The sequence below is a fragment of the Suncus etruscus genome, chromosome 7, assembly GCF_024139225.1.
Source record: "Suncus etruscus isolate mSunEtr1 chromosome 7, mSunEtr1.pri.cur, whole genome shotgun sequence".
NCBI classification, from domain to species: Eukaryota; Metazoa; Chordata; class Mammalia; order Eulipotyphla; family Soricidae; genus Suncus; species Suncus etruscus.
The window spans coordinates 42647155-42663781 of NC_064854.1; the positions used below are offsets into that span (position 1 = coordinate 42647155).

General features: G+C 37.2%; 2 protein-coding genes across 2 annotated transcripts in view; both read left to right on the top strand.

Moving 5' to 3' along the window:
* Positions 1-16627, top strand: part of DNAH14 (dynein axonemal heavy chain 14) — a 367193-nt gene that overhangs the window by 254539 nt on the left and 96027 nt on the right. The window contains exons 62-66 of the mRNA XM_049777552.1: positions 1741-1836; positions 5337-5477; positions 8804-9019; positions 12282-12512; positions 15728-15849. Coding sequence (XP_049633509.1) covers positions 1741-1836; positions 5337-5477; positions 8804-9019; positions 12282-12512; positions 15728-15849 — 806 coding nt within the window. The remainder of the gene's footprint in view (positions 1-1740; positions 1837-5336; positions 5478-8803; positions 9020-12281; positions 12513-15727; positions 15850-16627) is intronic.
* LOC126013510 (60S ribosomal protein L19-like) lies at positions 6530-6913 on the top strand. The gene has a single exon (XM_049776630.1). The coding sequence runs from the start codon at positions 6530-6532 to the stop codon at positions 6911-6913; it is 384 nt and encodes a 127-aa protein (XP_049632587.1).

A 16627-nucleotide genomic window follows, 5' to 3' on the forward strand; every position in this document is an offset into this window, starting at 1 on the left:
TGCTTTCATGTACTTCAGCATTTTAGATTATCCCTCTTGTGAACATAATACTAAGAACACTAACCTTTTTGTTTGTTTTGGGGCCACATCTAGTGGTGCTCGGGGGATGCTCTTGGTTTAGTGCTCAACAGTCAAGCCACTCCTGGAAGTGTGTGTGGATAAGAGGTGGACGACACAGTGCAGTGCTGGAGGTAGAAACTAAGCCTCCAGCATGCAAAGCATGGGTCAGCCCTTTAAGGGCCAGCTCGCTGGCCCTAGAAAGCTTGCTTTAAAAGTTAAAATTAACTCAGTATTTTAATTTAAAAAAAATGTTGACAATCCAGACTGGAATGATATTACAGCAGGTAAGATATTTGCCTTGCATGCAGCAGATCACTGGAACCTCATCTTGGGTTTCCTGAGTACCACCAAGAGTACTCCCTGAATACAGAGCCAGGAATAATCCCTTGAGCATCACCAGTTATGGCCAAAAACGCTCCAAAAAAAGTGATGTATCAAACATAAATTTTGGTTATATGTTTCTTATCTCTCCAAGTATAATTGTGACCATGCCCACCACCACACTCCCAGTGCCTTTCTACCACCAAAAAGACCCCTCTGCCCATTCTTTCCCCCTACTTTTCTTCTGGTAACCATCACAATTTTTATTGAACCTAGAAACTAGTTTTGTTGGTTTTGGCCAAATTAAATTGATACAGTGATTCCCATTGACTTCAGAAATATGAGTGTTCATATACAGTTCATATATGAGTGAAACCATCCAATCATTATCCTTCATTTCCTTACTTATTTCACTTACTATAATTACCTCAAGCTTAAATCCTTTTGATCCCAAAAGACGTCATTCCTTTTCTTTTTTAGTGGCAGAAGAGTATTCCTTTAAATATATATATATATATATATATATATATATATATATATATATATATATGCCACAGCTCCTGATTTCAATCATCTCTTGATAACTCCCATTTTTTGGCTATTGTAAATAATGCGTGGGAGCAAGGGAGAATATCCTACCAAACTTACGTTTTCATATCCTTCAGATAAATCCCTGGTAGCAAGTAGTGTTTGGTAATACAGATTTTCGTTTTGTTTTTTTTTTTTTGGTTTTTTTTTTTTTTTTTTTTTGGTTTTTGGGCCACACCCGGCGGTGCTCAGGGGTTACTCCTGGCTCTTCTCAGAAATAGCTCCTGGCAGGCACGGGGGACCATATGGGACACCGGGATTCGAACCAACCACCTTTGGTCCTGGATCGGCTGCTTGCAAGGCAAACGCCGCTGTGCTATCTCTCCAGGCCCTCTTTTGTTTTTTTTTTTTAAGGCTTCTCCAAATCATTCTCTGAAACAAATGAACAATTTGTATTCTCACTAACATTATACCAGGTTCCTATCTCTCCTCATTTCTTGCCATCACTTGTATCCAAATTTTTTGAAAGAAGCTGTTATCTTAGCTGAGAGATGACATTACAGTATTGAGTTACATGTAAGTGGCACTTTTCTGTGGTTGCTTTGTGGCCACATCCTGAGTATTAAGTGTCTGAGATACTCTTAGAGGTGTTGGGAGCAGGCACCTTGAACACAGCTAGAGGTATTGAGGTGGCTATCAGGGACTTAAGGAATGAATAGATGGCCCCCTGGTGCAAACTATGGGTTTCCATTTCTTGCACCACAACCCCGTCCCTTACATGGCATTTTAACCTTGATTTTTATAACTAATGTTGTGACTTTCTTTTTTAAGTTGGTGAGCCCAAAAATGGTCTATGCAGAGGAAGCTCAAAATATTCTAAAAATTAAACAAAGAAGGTTGGCTGGAAAACAAAGAAATTTACAGCTGGTAAGAAAACCTTTTTTCTCTCTTACGTTATCAACACCTTTATGAATTAGATTAAAAAAAAAATCTCAGGGATGGGGCCAGAGAGATAGCATGAAGGTAGGGTGTGTTTGCCTTGCATGCAGAAGGATGGTGGTTCAAATTTCGGCTTCCATATGGTTCCCCGAGCCTACTAGGAGCGATTTCTGAATGTAGAGCCAGAAGTGACCCCTGAGCACTGCCGGGTGTGACCAAAAAACCAAAAAAAAAAAAAAAAACTCAGGGAAAAGAGCATTATTTAGTAGAATACATCAGTTAAAAATAAACAGGGATAATAATAAAGTCATGAAGATATGATGATTAATTAAACAATATATGTAAAAATCTTAATGTGCCTACCAATAATAAAACATTCAATGATATCAGCTATTATTTTGCTAATGAAATATTAATTTACTATTTATCTCAAGAGACCTTTGCTACTTCAGTTGTCCAAAGGCTAAGTTAAAAAACAATTTGCATTCCTACAAAACTGTGCTTATTATCATTATGACAATTATTCTTGCTTGATAAGGTTATTCTTTTAATGACTTTTTAATTAAAATTATCCTTATAAAAACCAACTGGATAGGGCCCGGAGAGATAGCACAGCGGTGTTTGCCTTGCAAGCAGCCGATCCAGGACCTAAGGTGGTTGGTTCGAATCCTGGTGTCCCATATGGTCCCCCGTGCCTGCCAGGAGCTATTTCTGAGCAGACAGCCAGGAGTAACCCCTGAGCACAACCGGGTGTGGCCCAAAAACCAAAAAAAAAAAAAAAAAAAAAAAAGAAAGCAAGCTAACAGGCAAATTCAGCAATCCACTGAAATATTTTATATAATCTATACTATCTTTTTCCCCTTATGCTACACCTTCCCTCCAACATTTTTTGTTTGCTTGGTTTTAAGCCATACCTGGTAGTACTCAGGGTTTACTCCTGGCTCTGTGCTCAGGAATTACTCCTGTGGGACTCTGGGGACCATATGGGGTGCTGGGGATCTAATCTGGTCAACTACATGAAAAGCCAGTGCCCTACCCACTAGATGTCAGTACCCTCTACCCAATTTTAAGTGATAGTTTGGGGTGGGTATTATTGTTAAGTTGATTGAATTATTTATATTTTAAATAAATAGATATAATTTATATATTTTCCCCATTCTATGTTTTGTTCTTTAACTTGGTTAACTCTTTCTGTGCAGAGTCCTTTATGTTTAATTAAGTCCCATTTGTTGATTTTGACCTTCGTATGTGTTTTGTTATATTAAAAGAAAAAGAATATTTGCCAAAACCAATATCAAGGAACCTTTTAATATTTTTTCACAGAATTTAATGGCATAAATTTTATGATGCATCTTAATTAATTTTGAGTTAAATTTAGTTAATCATATTAAATGGGGATTCAACTACTATTTTGTATGAATTTACACAGTTTACCCAACACATTCGTGACAGTGGATATTCTTTATTTTAATTTAATTTTATTTAATTGAAACCATTATTATTTACAAACTCCTTTATAGTTGGGTTTTAGACATACAATGAGTCCAAGAAAATCTTACCACTTAGTGTCAACCTCCCTCCACCAATGTTCCCTAAGTGCATCCCACATTACTCCCTTACCCAGCCTCCAGTATAACAGGTCCATTTTAAGTTTAGATTGTTAAAGTTTGGTTCTCTTGATTCCATTGTTGTTGCCTTTGACTTGGATTTTTAGTTATGTCCTTTTTTAACACTACCAATGTACCTCAGACTGCTTGGCCTCTGGCTTCCATACTTTCATATTCTCTTCTTCCACTCAGTTTCTTTCCTTCTCTTCACTATACTCTCGGGCAAAGAGTTTTCAAGACAACTTCCTTTTAAATCATTGCTTTTCTTCATGCAGTTATACTAAATATCACATATTAGTGGTATCATTCTATATTTATTCTTCTTCTTACATTATTTAATATATCTTCTTGCTTACATTATTTAATATATCTTCCAGTTCCATCCATGTTGCAACAAATTGCATAATTGCATCTTTTCTTACAACTATGTGGTATTTCATTGTATATATGTATAAGATCTTCATGATCTACCCCCAGAACAGAAAAACATTCATCCAAAAGGATGTATGCACCACTAATAATTGCAGCAATCAATATATTAGCTAAAATTTGGAATCAACCTAGATGTCCAACAACAAACGTGTGAATCACCATAGTGGATATTCTTAACCTAATGAGTGTTCGTGACTCTCTTGTCAAAGAATAGTTATCAATTCTGACATCTCTATTCTGCACTGGTAAATGGAATTATGCCAGTACCGTGTTGATTTTTTCAGTGTCTGTGAACCCAGCTAATTTCTATATCCTGACTACAACTTTCCTGAAACCATTATCAGGTGCTTGTTACAATGGCAGGCTGAAAGGGAGAACGGTATAGGATGGACTTGGAAAATACTGATAACTGGAAGGTTAGCACTAGTAGTAGGCTTTGTCCTGAAATATTGTATGTCTAAAACTCAACTATGAATAACTTTATAAATCACAATGCTTTAAATAATTTTGTTAATAATAGTTGTCTAGGAAAGGATATGAGCTAAATCCAAGAATCATGTGGTGGAAGTGAAAGGAAAATAAAATTGAAAAAGAATGGGATTAAATGATGGAGAGTTAGAGGAAACTAGAGTACAGGGTTAAGATACTTGTCTTACATGTGGTCAACACCCTTTAACCCTGGGTACAACATATGACCCAAAGGAGTGACCAATGAGCAAAGAGCAAAGAGTAAGCATGCCAGGTATGCCCCCCCCCAAAAAACAAAAAAACAAAACAAAACAAAAAAAAAACAGAGACTTTTGCTGATACGATCAAAGCTTTGGACTATATCATTAGGTATACATTTCCAGAAAAGCTAACCAAAGCTAACACCCTGAGAAAGGGTGTTATCAAGATTAGTGATAATGGGGATTGAATAGATAGTACAAAGGGGAAGGCACTACTTTCATTGCATGTGGACAACCTATATTCAATCCAACCCTAGTGACACAAATGGTTCCCTAAGTCCCACCAAGAATTAACCCTGAGAGCAAAGCCCAGAAGTAAGATGTGAGAATTGCTGGGTGTGATACCATAGCAAACCAAAATAACCATTGATAATATAAAAAAAATAATTGTTTAACTATTCATAAGATGCTTCTAATGATAGTCTAGGGATAGCTTAACCTTATCTTGCCTGTATAACTTCAAATACTCACTGGTTCCTTTGAGCTAGTGAATCAGGAAATGATGAATCTTCAACGCTATGAGGAAGGTGGCATTTTAAATAGTTTAGTTTAATTACAAGGAACCATTCCCTACATTACTGCACTCATTTATTGGTGATATACTGCATCCTTCCAGGATGAAAAACAAAATATTTATAGACTATATTTATATAAATGGCAGTCAAAGTCTTCAGGAGAAATGAAAGTAAGATGTTTATCTCAATAATGAATTGTTTTTCAGAGTGAAGACCACCAGGTGGCTTTAAAGGAAAAATTTAAAAACGTTATTCTTGAAAAACAGTTATTATCAAAGCGAATTAAATTTGATGTCAGGCGTTTGCAGCGTGCTTCCCTCCTACTAAGTATCCTGGAAGATAGGAAGGTATAGCTTTCTTCAGTTTGATGTCCCTCCATGAATGTCTACTAAGTTTGGCAAAGCTAAGGATTTTCATTTTACTGAAGGCTATATTACATGCCTCCTAAAACTACCATGCTGTTCATGGTAGTTTTGTTTGTTAATTTCTCACTGAAATTTCTCACCAAAATTAATAAATAGTCCTATTCTGACAGAAGTAATGAAGTTCTGTTTATATACTCTAAGAACAGAAGGGTCAGACTACAAAGATCAAAGATCAGAAGTTATTTTCTCAAGGGACGGGAAGGGAAGGGAAGGAAAGGGACGGAAAAAAAAGAAGTTAGTTTCTTTTATTCTTTGTGTGTGTGGGGGGGGGGGAATAACTTGTTTGGGGGGCCACACACAGTGGTACTCAGGGGTTATTCCTGGCTTTGCACTCAGGAATTACTCCTGGTGGGCTCAGGGGACCCTATGGGATACCAAAGTCTCCTGGAAGCAAGGCAACTGTGTGAGGTAAACACCCTACCAGCTGTTCTATCTCTTCAGCCCAGTTTCTTTTTTTAAGACATTAACAGACTCTTTTTTGATTAGGCCCAAATTAAAGCTTTAGTTTTCCTTTCCTTTTTTATTTTTTATTTTTATTTTATGAAGACAAAGATGCAAAGAAAGAGGATAAGGTGAAGTTACAGTGGGAAGACAATCACCCATAAACAGAATTCTCAAAAGAAATCCCTTTGCTGACACTTTTCCTTTTCTAGCATAGGCCGTTCCCCAAGCTGAATGTCTAAATGGGGACTTGGACCGAAGGGGAAAAAATGTAATTAGGAAGCAAAGATCTGTTTACACTGCTCTGAATCTTCTGACCCCTTTTGTTTCATATTATAATTTTGCCAAGTTATCTGTCTTCTTGCATTTAAATTTCTTAGTAAGAACCTTGACTAGAGCTTCTTTCCTTTCGCTGCTGCAGCAGCAGCCATGAGTATGCTCAGGCTTCAAGAAGAGGCTGGCCTCCATCATCCTGCGCTGCAGGAGGAAAAAAAAGGTTTGGTTGGATCCCAAAGAAACCAAGGAACTCGCTAATGATCAAAGATGGGCTGATAATCCGGAAGCCTGTGACTGTCCATTCCCGGGCTCGATGCCGGAAAAATACTTTGGCACGCTGCAAATTTCGGCATATGGGCATAGGTAAGCGCAAAGGTACTGCCAATGCCAGAGAAGGTGGTTGGATGAGGAGGATGAGGATTCTGCGCAGGCTGCTCAGGAGATACCGGGAATCTAAGAAGACTGACCGCCACATGTATCACAGCTTATACCTAAAAGTGAAGGGAAATGTGTTCAAAAATAAGAGAATCCTCATGGAGCATATCCATAAGCTGAAGGTAGACACGGCCAGCAAGAAATTCCTGGCTGACCAGGCTGAGGCCCTCAGGTCCCAAGACCAAGGAAGCATGCAAGTGCCGTGAAGAACGTCTCCAAGCAAAGAAGGAGGAAATCATCAAGACTCTGTCCAAGGAGGAGGAGACCAAAAATTAACAGCTCAAGGAACAAGACAACTTTTCTGATCTGTACATAGTGGCTCCATGATCATCAAATTAAACAAGACCTTTTTGCCTTTGTGCTTCTCTCCCCCCCAAAAAAATCCTTGACTAGAATCTTGATAGATGTAATTCAGCTATCTAGAAAGATGCTACAAAATTATCGAGATCATTTTTATTTAGCTTAATGATTTAAATAGGTAGTTGTCCTAATGAACTATTCTATTAAAATTGAATAATCTTTGGAATACAAATATTCATAAAAAAATTTTCCTACAAAGTAATAAGTAATTTCTGGTGATGAAATCAGAACAATCAGAGGGACTATTCTCAAAATATGCTCAATTCCTGCATGCTAAATGTAGAGTGAGAGGGGGCTGGAGAGATAGCATGGAGGTAAGGCATTTGCCTTGCATGCAGAAGGTCGGTGGTTTGAATCCCGGCATCCCATATGGTCCCCTGAGCCTGCCAGGAGCGATTTCTGAGCGTAGAGCCAGGAGGAACCCCTTAGCACTGCCGGGTGTGACCCAAAACAACAACAACAACAAAAAAAAAAATGTAGAATGAGAGGCAACAATGCAGCAGATTTTCTAGATATTATGTGCCCCAGAACAAAGGGTTATAGCTCAGCAGGTTCTCCTTGTTCATCTTAAATCACACATGTACCTGCGTGCAGAGCAAAGTCTCACACCAGTGAATGAGTCCTGATCCTTCTTTCAGAAGTTTTCTGACCTTGAGCAAATTGCTTCACTTTGAACTTGAGCTTACCCATTTCTTTTTTCTTTTTCTTTTTCTTTTCTTTTTTTTTTTTTTTTTTCATTTTTGGATCACACCGGCAGTGCTAGGGGTTACTCCTGGCTCTACGCTCAGAAATCGCTCCTGGCAGGCTCGGTGGACCACATGGGATGTCGGGATTAGAATCACCGTCCTTCTGCATGCAAGGCAAACACTCTATCTCCATGCTATCTCTCTGGCCCCAAGCTTCCCCATTTCAAAGTGAAATAAATTGCTTCTACTCAATATTACAGAAGTCTGACTGTGACAACTGTGATTGAGAAGAACTTTTACTGGGACCATGAAGAAAGACTTCAGAGTTAGACAATTTAGAATACCCAGAGCATGGCAAGATGCTTCATGATTAGAGTTTCCTATTTTTAGGCCAAAGGTTTTCTCTTTCTATTTTTCCCAACTTTTGCTGTGCCAATGCAAGACACTACTACCATCTCCCTTTATTTTGTTTTGTTTTGTTTGTTTAGTTCTTCTTTTTTCTTTTTTATCTTTTAAGTAGGGCTCCTGCCTTTTCATAGAAACTTGGGACACTTTGTTTCACCTCATATTTTGCATTTTCCTATAAAGTTAAGAAGAAAAGAAAAAAGAAAGGATGAGGACCCAGGGCCAAGTGGTCGAAGGTGCATTGGTGGACGGAAAGAAAAAAAACTAAACTAAATGTCCAAGCCAAAGTCAACAACACTAGAATTAAGGGATCTAAACTTTAACAATCTAAATTTAAATGGACCTGTTATGCTGGCAGCCCAGGGGTCAGCAGGTTGTGGTATAGGAAACACTCTGGGTTCATTGATGGAAAGAGGTTGACACTGATGGTAGAAATGGTCCTGACTCACTGTATATCTAAAATTTAACCACAAAGGATTTTCTAGATCACAATGTTTTCAATAAAATAAAATTTTAAATAAAATATTGCCCAGTGTTTTAGTTCAACTATGATTCAAAAAAGAACAAATTTGGAATCATCAATACAGAAGATGTTTCATATTCTATATTAAACATCAGTAACTCTCTTTATTTTTCAACATTTAGATGCAATGGAAAAAAACAATCATTCAAATAGACAGTAAGTTGGAAAGAATTTTTGGTGATATGCTTCTCTCAGCAGCATGCATTGTCTTCAATGGAGATTTAACAGCAGAATTTCGGCAGTTAATGGTGAATAAATGGGAGAAGTTTTGCATTGAAAACAACATCTCTTTATCTTCTAAATTTTCTTTAATTGAGGTCATGACACAAAAACATGAGGTAGTAGCATATTTCTAATATTCAACTAAATGGCTTTTTAGTGTTTATTTGTGTTGTATGTGCATATTGTGAATCTTTCCCTCCAATCATTTTGATATTAAAATGAGGTTTGGTGTAGACCTTACCTTTTGTCCACATGTAATTCTAATGCTTCCTATTTCTCATCCTCTGATCCAAAGTCATAAAACATCCTTTTATCATGGAAGCTTTATCTTTATTCTCAAGAACTAACAAACAAAATAGTTTTTCCCAAAAAAATCCATTTATTAATTAAATTGATGCGCTTATTAACCTCAGATAATAGCAGGTAAATGTTAGTAGTATTATTAGAACAGACAAAAATATAACTCTCCTATTTATCAATAAAAATTTATTTCCTATATTGGTGTAAGTTTTATGCTAACATTGAAAGCATTATGCAGTACTTTCTTCAAAACCAGAGAATAATTTTAGATTGGTTAAAATTATTGAAAACTGAGAATTCAATTTAAACTGACTTTTCAATCTATAGTCACAGAAGGAGACACTGATTTCTCATTTTCATAATGCTAAAATAGCCCACTTAATTCCAAATGGGTAATTACATTCATGGCAAATGGGCCTAATGGTCCAGTAAGTACACTAAAATAGTGACTCTAGCAAAAATATATAAACCAACCGGAAAATATAAATTACACATTACTTGGATAGAATATACATAGAACATAAAGGTTGACACTAAATTGGTGGGGAGGGGTTTGGGAGGTCACATCCAGCAGTACACAAGGATTACTCCTGTCACTGCACTCAGTAATCACTCTAGGCAGACTAAGGGAACATAGGAGATATTGAGGATTGAACCTGGATTCACTGTGTGCAAAGTAAACACCTTACCCACTGTATTATGATTCCAGCCTTACACTAAAAATTTGGGGAAAAAATTGGGAAAAATTTACTAAATATTACACCTCCAAATAATTAAATAACAATCTGGTAGAATTATGTAAGTTTGTATGTGTTGTGTGTTTTGGTTTGGGTCTTTTGTTTTGTTTTGTTTTGAGGGCCATACGTGAAGATTTGTAGGATTTACTCCTGGCTTTGTACTCAGGAATGGCTATGCTGAGGGGAACAAATGGGATGCTCAGGATAGAACTCAGTTCAGTCACATGCAAGCAAGAACCGTATCAACTTTACGATCTCTCCAGTTGCTGTGTTGTGTTTCTAGCTAAAAAAATATTGTCACCAATAACTGATTTAGAACCTCATTTGGGGAGGAGGGTGCATAGGGGAGCAGATCCAGGGCTTCACACATGTAAGGCAAAGGCCCTTGAGTACCCTCATCTAAAACTTACTTTTTTTTTTAAATCAAAGACCCTAAATTTCCAACATAATGTTGATAAATAACAGGATGGAAGTGGGGCTCAGATGGCAGAAAAGAAATAAAGTAACAGAGCTCCCCAGCCCCCCTATAGCAGAGAGGGCACACAGACTCAAACCCAAATATTGCATAGGGCTCTCTGAGAAGGTCAACAAGAGAGACCAGCAAGCATGCCCATCCCTAGAATGTAGACAGAAAGCCGCCAAACACACAGCTAAAGGGGACATTCCAGGGAAAGTTTAGGAACAGCTAGTAAACAATCATGCTGGCACATAATAACCTAAAAAGGCTAAAATAACCATAATCTTATCAGACAAAATAGATTTGGAACTAAAAAGGTAATAGGAGACATATGGAAATTATAGAATAGTTAATAACTCAGTAACATTTACCTTTGGAGTTATAGAGGAGAAAGACACTAGTCTTCCATTATAAAATGAGTAAATACTGGGATGTAGTGTCTTAAATGATAACTGTAAGTAACAACACTGATATATAGAAAAGATGGAGAGAGAAGATTCTAAGTGTTCTTATTGCAGAGGATTTTTTATTTTCTTTTACCTCTGAAATCATATATATTAACTAAACCTATTATGGAAATCACAGTATATTGTAGATTAAACCATCATACTGAATACCTTAAACTTAAACAGTAATGTTATTGATCATTAAAACTGGAAAATAGATAAGGGTTAATACAATGTATCAAAATATTCATCATTGCATTTTCTAATAAGGAAAAAATATAAAAGCCATTCAAATGCCCCCTGTAGAATAGAATGGATAACAAAATCTAGGTCTATCAATGAAGTGAAATACATTACAGCTATGAGCATGAATGCAAAAAACTATATATCTGGCCTAGTCCTACCAAAAAATCAAGTGAATAAAAGCAACTCTCAGGAGTCAGAGAAATAGTTCAGCAGATAAAGCACTTGCCTTGCATGCAGTTGATCTTAGCTCAGTCCCGGTACATCATATGCCCTCCCTGGCATCCCTAGAAGTGATCCCTGAGCACAAAACCAAGAGGAAGCCCTGAAATCTTCTGGGTGTGACCCCAGTCCAACTCTAGCCCAAAATTCAGTTTTCCTTGGCTTCCCTGAGGAGGTTTCTATTGCCTTTCACATGAAGACCTTCCTGGCTCTTTTCTCCCAATCTGCTGAAATCAGCATATAACAAGAGTGAAGGATAAATAGAGGTCGCATAAGGATAAAAGTTTACCTAGCGTGGAGTCAGTGTCTGAGTCAAACCACCAAGTTTCACTTATTCTGACAATATGATCATAAGAAAGTTCCTCTTTAGACCTCGATTCCTTTTTCTGAGATCTAGGGTTGTTGAAGAGCAGTTTCACTAGAAAATGCATTGATATACTTGTCAGGTGGTGTATAGTAGAGTAGCCATCCTTACATCTGTGAAGTTCTGTAGTATGGTGTTTTATAGATGTATTAAAGTCTATAAAAAGAAAGATATTGGGGGGCCAGAGCGGTGGTTCAAGCGGTATGGCATCTGCCTTGCCTGCTCTAGCCTAGTGATTCGATCCCCCCTCATCCTATATGGTCCCCCAAGCCAGGAGTGATTTCTGAGCACATAACCAAGAGTAACCCCTGAGCGTCACCGGGTGTGGCCAAAAAAAAAAGGTATTGGGAACAGGTATTTTCCTGTAAATGTATGTCTATTTTCTATCTTTATACACCTTGGTTTTGAGTGTCATTCTAGTGAATAATAAAATTTAGTATATAATTATGAACCTTACCCTAAATGCTATATTCCCTGTTATGCTAAATTTCTCATTTCCCTTAAAGACTACTATAATGTGTTAAGAGAAATGATCTGGTAGGATTCTTTAGGATATTGAGAATGTAAAAAGTTTATGAAACAATGAAAGCAATGACTATTTCATTCCAGATCTTCCTTTGGCATAACCAAGGACTGCCCCCTGGTCAGTATTCTACAGAGAACGCCATCTTGATTATGAAAACCCTGCAGTGGCCACTGGTGATTGATCCACATAAGCAAGCACATAGCTGGATTCGTTGGATGGCAGGATCTAAGCTGCAGGAGATCTCTGCTGAGAACAGTAATTGTGCCCAAATAATTGAAAAAGCTATAGAAGTGGGAGGAAGTGTCTTCTTGCAGGTATCTAGATGAATGGGATAATTCCCTAATTCTTTTCGGATAACACATACATTGTATGCACTGAGCATTGTGGTCTAGAGGCACATGTATAGATGTTTCACATATATGAAAGAGGCCTTTCCTTTGGTCTCCAGCACAAAAACTAAAAAGAGCGCCAAGATCTTTACAGAACAGTTTATATTCTTTTTATATTGAGGAGTAAAATAGTTTTATTTAGAGTGTTCAAGAACATAAGTTTGGGCCCGGAGAGATAGCACAGCGGCGTTTGCCTTGCAAGCAGCCGATCCAGGACCAAAGGTGGTTGGTTCAAATCCCGGTGTCCCATATGGTCCCCCGTGCCTGCCAGGAGCTATTTCTGAGCAGACAGCCAGGAGTAACCCCTGGGCACCGCCGGGTGTGGCCAAAAAAAAAAAAAACATAAGTTCAAGAACTTATGTGTTCAAGAATGATTGTGGGCTTCTCAGAGAACAAAACTAACAAAGAGAAGAAAATGGTATTTTAGGGCTAGAGAAATAGCACAGCAGTAGGACGTTTGCCTTGCATGCGGCAGACCCAGAAGAGACCCTATTCATTTCCCGGCATCCCATATGGTCCCCCAGCCTGCCAAGGGCGATTTCTGAGTACAGAGCCAGGAATAACCCCTGAGCACTTCTGGGTGTGGCCCAACAACCCATCAATAAATTACTAAATAAATAAAGTTTAAAAAAAGAAATGGTATTTCAAGTTATTCTAGAATAGAATAGTTAAACTTATCTAAAAATTTTAATTAATACTTTAAACACTGTGGTTACAAGGTTGTTTGTAATAGAGTTGGCTTTTTCCCACAGATAGTTATTCATGATTAAATTTTAGTCATACAATATACAACACCCTTCACCAGTGCACATTTCCCACTACCAATGTCCCCAGTTTCCCTCATGTCCTTGCCCCACTGCCTGCCTAAAAAGTAGGCATATTTTTCTTTCTCTGTCTTGCTGTTTCTCTGTCTCTCTCTCTCTCTGTCTCTCTCTCTGTCTCTCTCTCTCTCTCACACACACACACACACACACACACACACACACACACACACACACACTCACACATGCACTTTCTCCCCTGCTTTTAGACACTGTGGTTTGTAAAATTGTTACTAAGGGTCATCATACCTATCATTTTATCTCCTTTCTTCACCCAGATTTTGTTCAGAGTGATCATTTCCAACTATCATTTGTCATAGTGGTCCTTTCTCTGTCCAAACTGCACATTCCCACTGTTTCTGGGAAGCTTCCTACTATGGAATGGTTCTCTCTTGGCCCTTATCTCTATTGTCTCTAGATATTATTACTATATTATCTATTTTTTAATCTAGCCCTCAAATGAGTATGATTATTCTGTCTATACTTCTCCCTCTGGCTAATTTCACTCAACATAATACTCTCCATATTAATCCATGTATAAGCAAATTTCATGGCTTCATTTTTCCTGACAGCTGCATAGTACTACATGTGTAGATTACCACGGTTTCTTTAGCCACTCATCTGTTCTCTGGTACTTGGGTTATTACTAGATTCTGGCTATTGTGAATACTGCTGCAATGAACATAGGATTGCTGAGGGCTTTTCTACATTTTGCGAGGGGAGGGTTCCTAGGATATATTCCTAGGAGTTGTATTGCTGGCTCATACATATAGAAATTCAATTTCTATTTTTTTTCGAGGAAAATCTATATCATTTTCCAAAAGATCTGAACCAGTCAACATTTCCAAAAGCTGTGAATGAGAATATCTCTCTCCTGGTATCTGCACCAGCACTGTTGTTCTTGTTATTTGTCATGTGTGCCAGTCTATGTGGTCTGAGATAGTATCTCATTATTGTTTTGAATTGCATATTTCCCTGATGATTAATGATGTGGAGCATTTTTTTATGTGCTATTTCACCATCTGTGTCTCTTCTTTGAGGAAATGTCTATTCATCTTTTCTCCCCATTTTTTGTAGGGAATTAGTTGTTTTTTTTTTTCTCTTGCTAAGCTCTACCGGTGCCTTATAAATTTTAGATATTAACTCCTTATCCAATGGGTTTTAAGTAAAGAGTTTCTCCCAATCTATGGGAAGTCTTTGTATTCTAGTCACCATTTCACTTGAGGTGCAGAAGCTTCTCAGTTTAATGTAGTCCCATTTATTAACCTCTGCCTCCACTTGTTTGGCCAGTGGTGTTTCATCCTTGAAGAAGTTTCAGTGTCATGGAGTGCTCTGCCTACATTTTCCTCTATGTATCTTGTGATTTCAAGTCTGATATCTAGGTCTTTAATCTATTTTGAGGGAAGTTAGGGAAGATGAAACCCAGAGATTATCTAGGTAGCCCTAGTTCTGTTCTCAAGAATCATTCCTGGAAGCTCACCACAAAGAGTGATGAGTTTAGTTAGAGAAATAACTAAATTTTGAACTGTCCTAATAATGAGAATGTATGAGGGAAATGGAAAGCCTGTTTAGAGTACAGGTGGGGGTCGGGTGGGGAGGAGGGAGATTTGGGACATTGGTGATGGGAATGTTGCACTGGTGATGGGTGGTTTTCTTTACATGACTGAAACCCAAACACAATCATGTATGCAATCAAGGTGTTTAAATAAAATATTTAAAATATATATTAATTTAATAGACTTTCTTTTTTAAGATTAGACTGAGTTTTAATGTAACATAAAAAAAAAAAAAGAATCATTCCTGGAAGTAACCAGGGGACCATATGCAGTGACTGGACAGGGGTGGCTACCTCCTGTCCTTTTTTCCAGCTTCATGCTATGAAATATTTTTTGAAGATGATATATAGAGAAATAAAGTTTTCTTTGTGTTGTTATTGTTCCCTCAGATTTCTCACTGGTGTCCAAATATTAATAAGATACACAAAATTGTTTAAATATTTCAACATATTTATTGGCTTATTTTTTTTTTTTTGGTTGGTTGGTTGGTTTAGTTTTTGTTTTGCTTCCACATCTGGAAGCACTAAGAGGCTACTCTTGACTTGACTCTGAGCTCAGAAATCACTCCTGGCAAGCTCTAGGGACCATATGGGCTGCCAGGGATTGATCAAACTCCCACACAAACACCCTCTCCATGTTTTATGGCTCCAGCCCCTCAACTGATTTATTGTATGGCGGACTTTTTTTTATTTATGTTAGCTAAGTTATTGGTTTTTGTTTTGTTTGTTTAGTTTTCTTGTTTTGTTGTGTTGTGTTTTCATAGAATCTCCCTGAAACTCTATCTCCAAGATTAAAAGCAATTTTGAAGAAGGATATCTACAAGGATAAAGACAAATATTTCATAAGGATTGGAGATTCTGAGATTGAATATAATACCAAATTCAGGTAACATCTCTCACAGTTAAATTAAGTAAAATGTCTATATGTTTTTTAAGATAAATTATATTGAGTTTTTTATATTTCAGCCTTGATAAATATTAGAGGGGGAAGTGAGTTGCATTCAGGAAAACTGTGAAGTTGGGCCATACCTGGTGATCCTCAGAGCTCTTAGTTTTATGCTTGGAGCTCACTTCAAATGGTACTCAGGGAACCATTTAAGGTGGTGGGCATCAAGTTGAGGGTTGACCATATGCAAAGCAAACCCCCTAACTCCTGTACTAACTCTCCAGTCCTGTTTAGAATATTGCTTTTGTTTTTGTGCTTCCAGGAGTACTCACCTGTATAAAGAATACATTTTTATTAATTCAATGACTCCATATTGCAAATATTTTGCAAGCTATGTCTGACAACATCTCTGGGTTCTAAGAACAGAAGCTGTGGAGGGAAAGAAGCAGAAAACTGGTCCCACTTGATCAACAAAAACATAATTTGAACTGTTTGTCTTACATTTTCTTTCATCTGGAAAATCTTTTGCTTCTTTATTTTTTTTTACCTTTTGCTTCTTTAAAAGACAAAAATCTATATTTGATATCTAAAACATCCAAGATACATTTTTCATAAGCAATCATCAAAATCCAAGAAGTAATGAGCTCCCAAGAAATCAGCTCTAACCAACTAATCTTTTTAAAGGCTATATACATGTATATATATATACATGTATTTTATATATATATATATATATATATATATATATATATATATATATATATATATATATATATAT

Bases quoted from the DNA above. Each gene is read 5' to 3' on its own strand.
- LOC126013510 (XM_049776630.1), top strand. From the start codon at position 6,530: ATGATCAAAGATGGGCTGATAATCCGGAAGCCTGTGACTGTCCATTCC.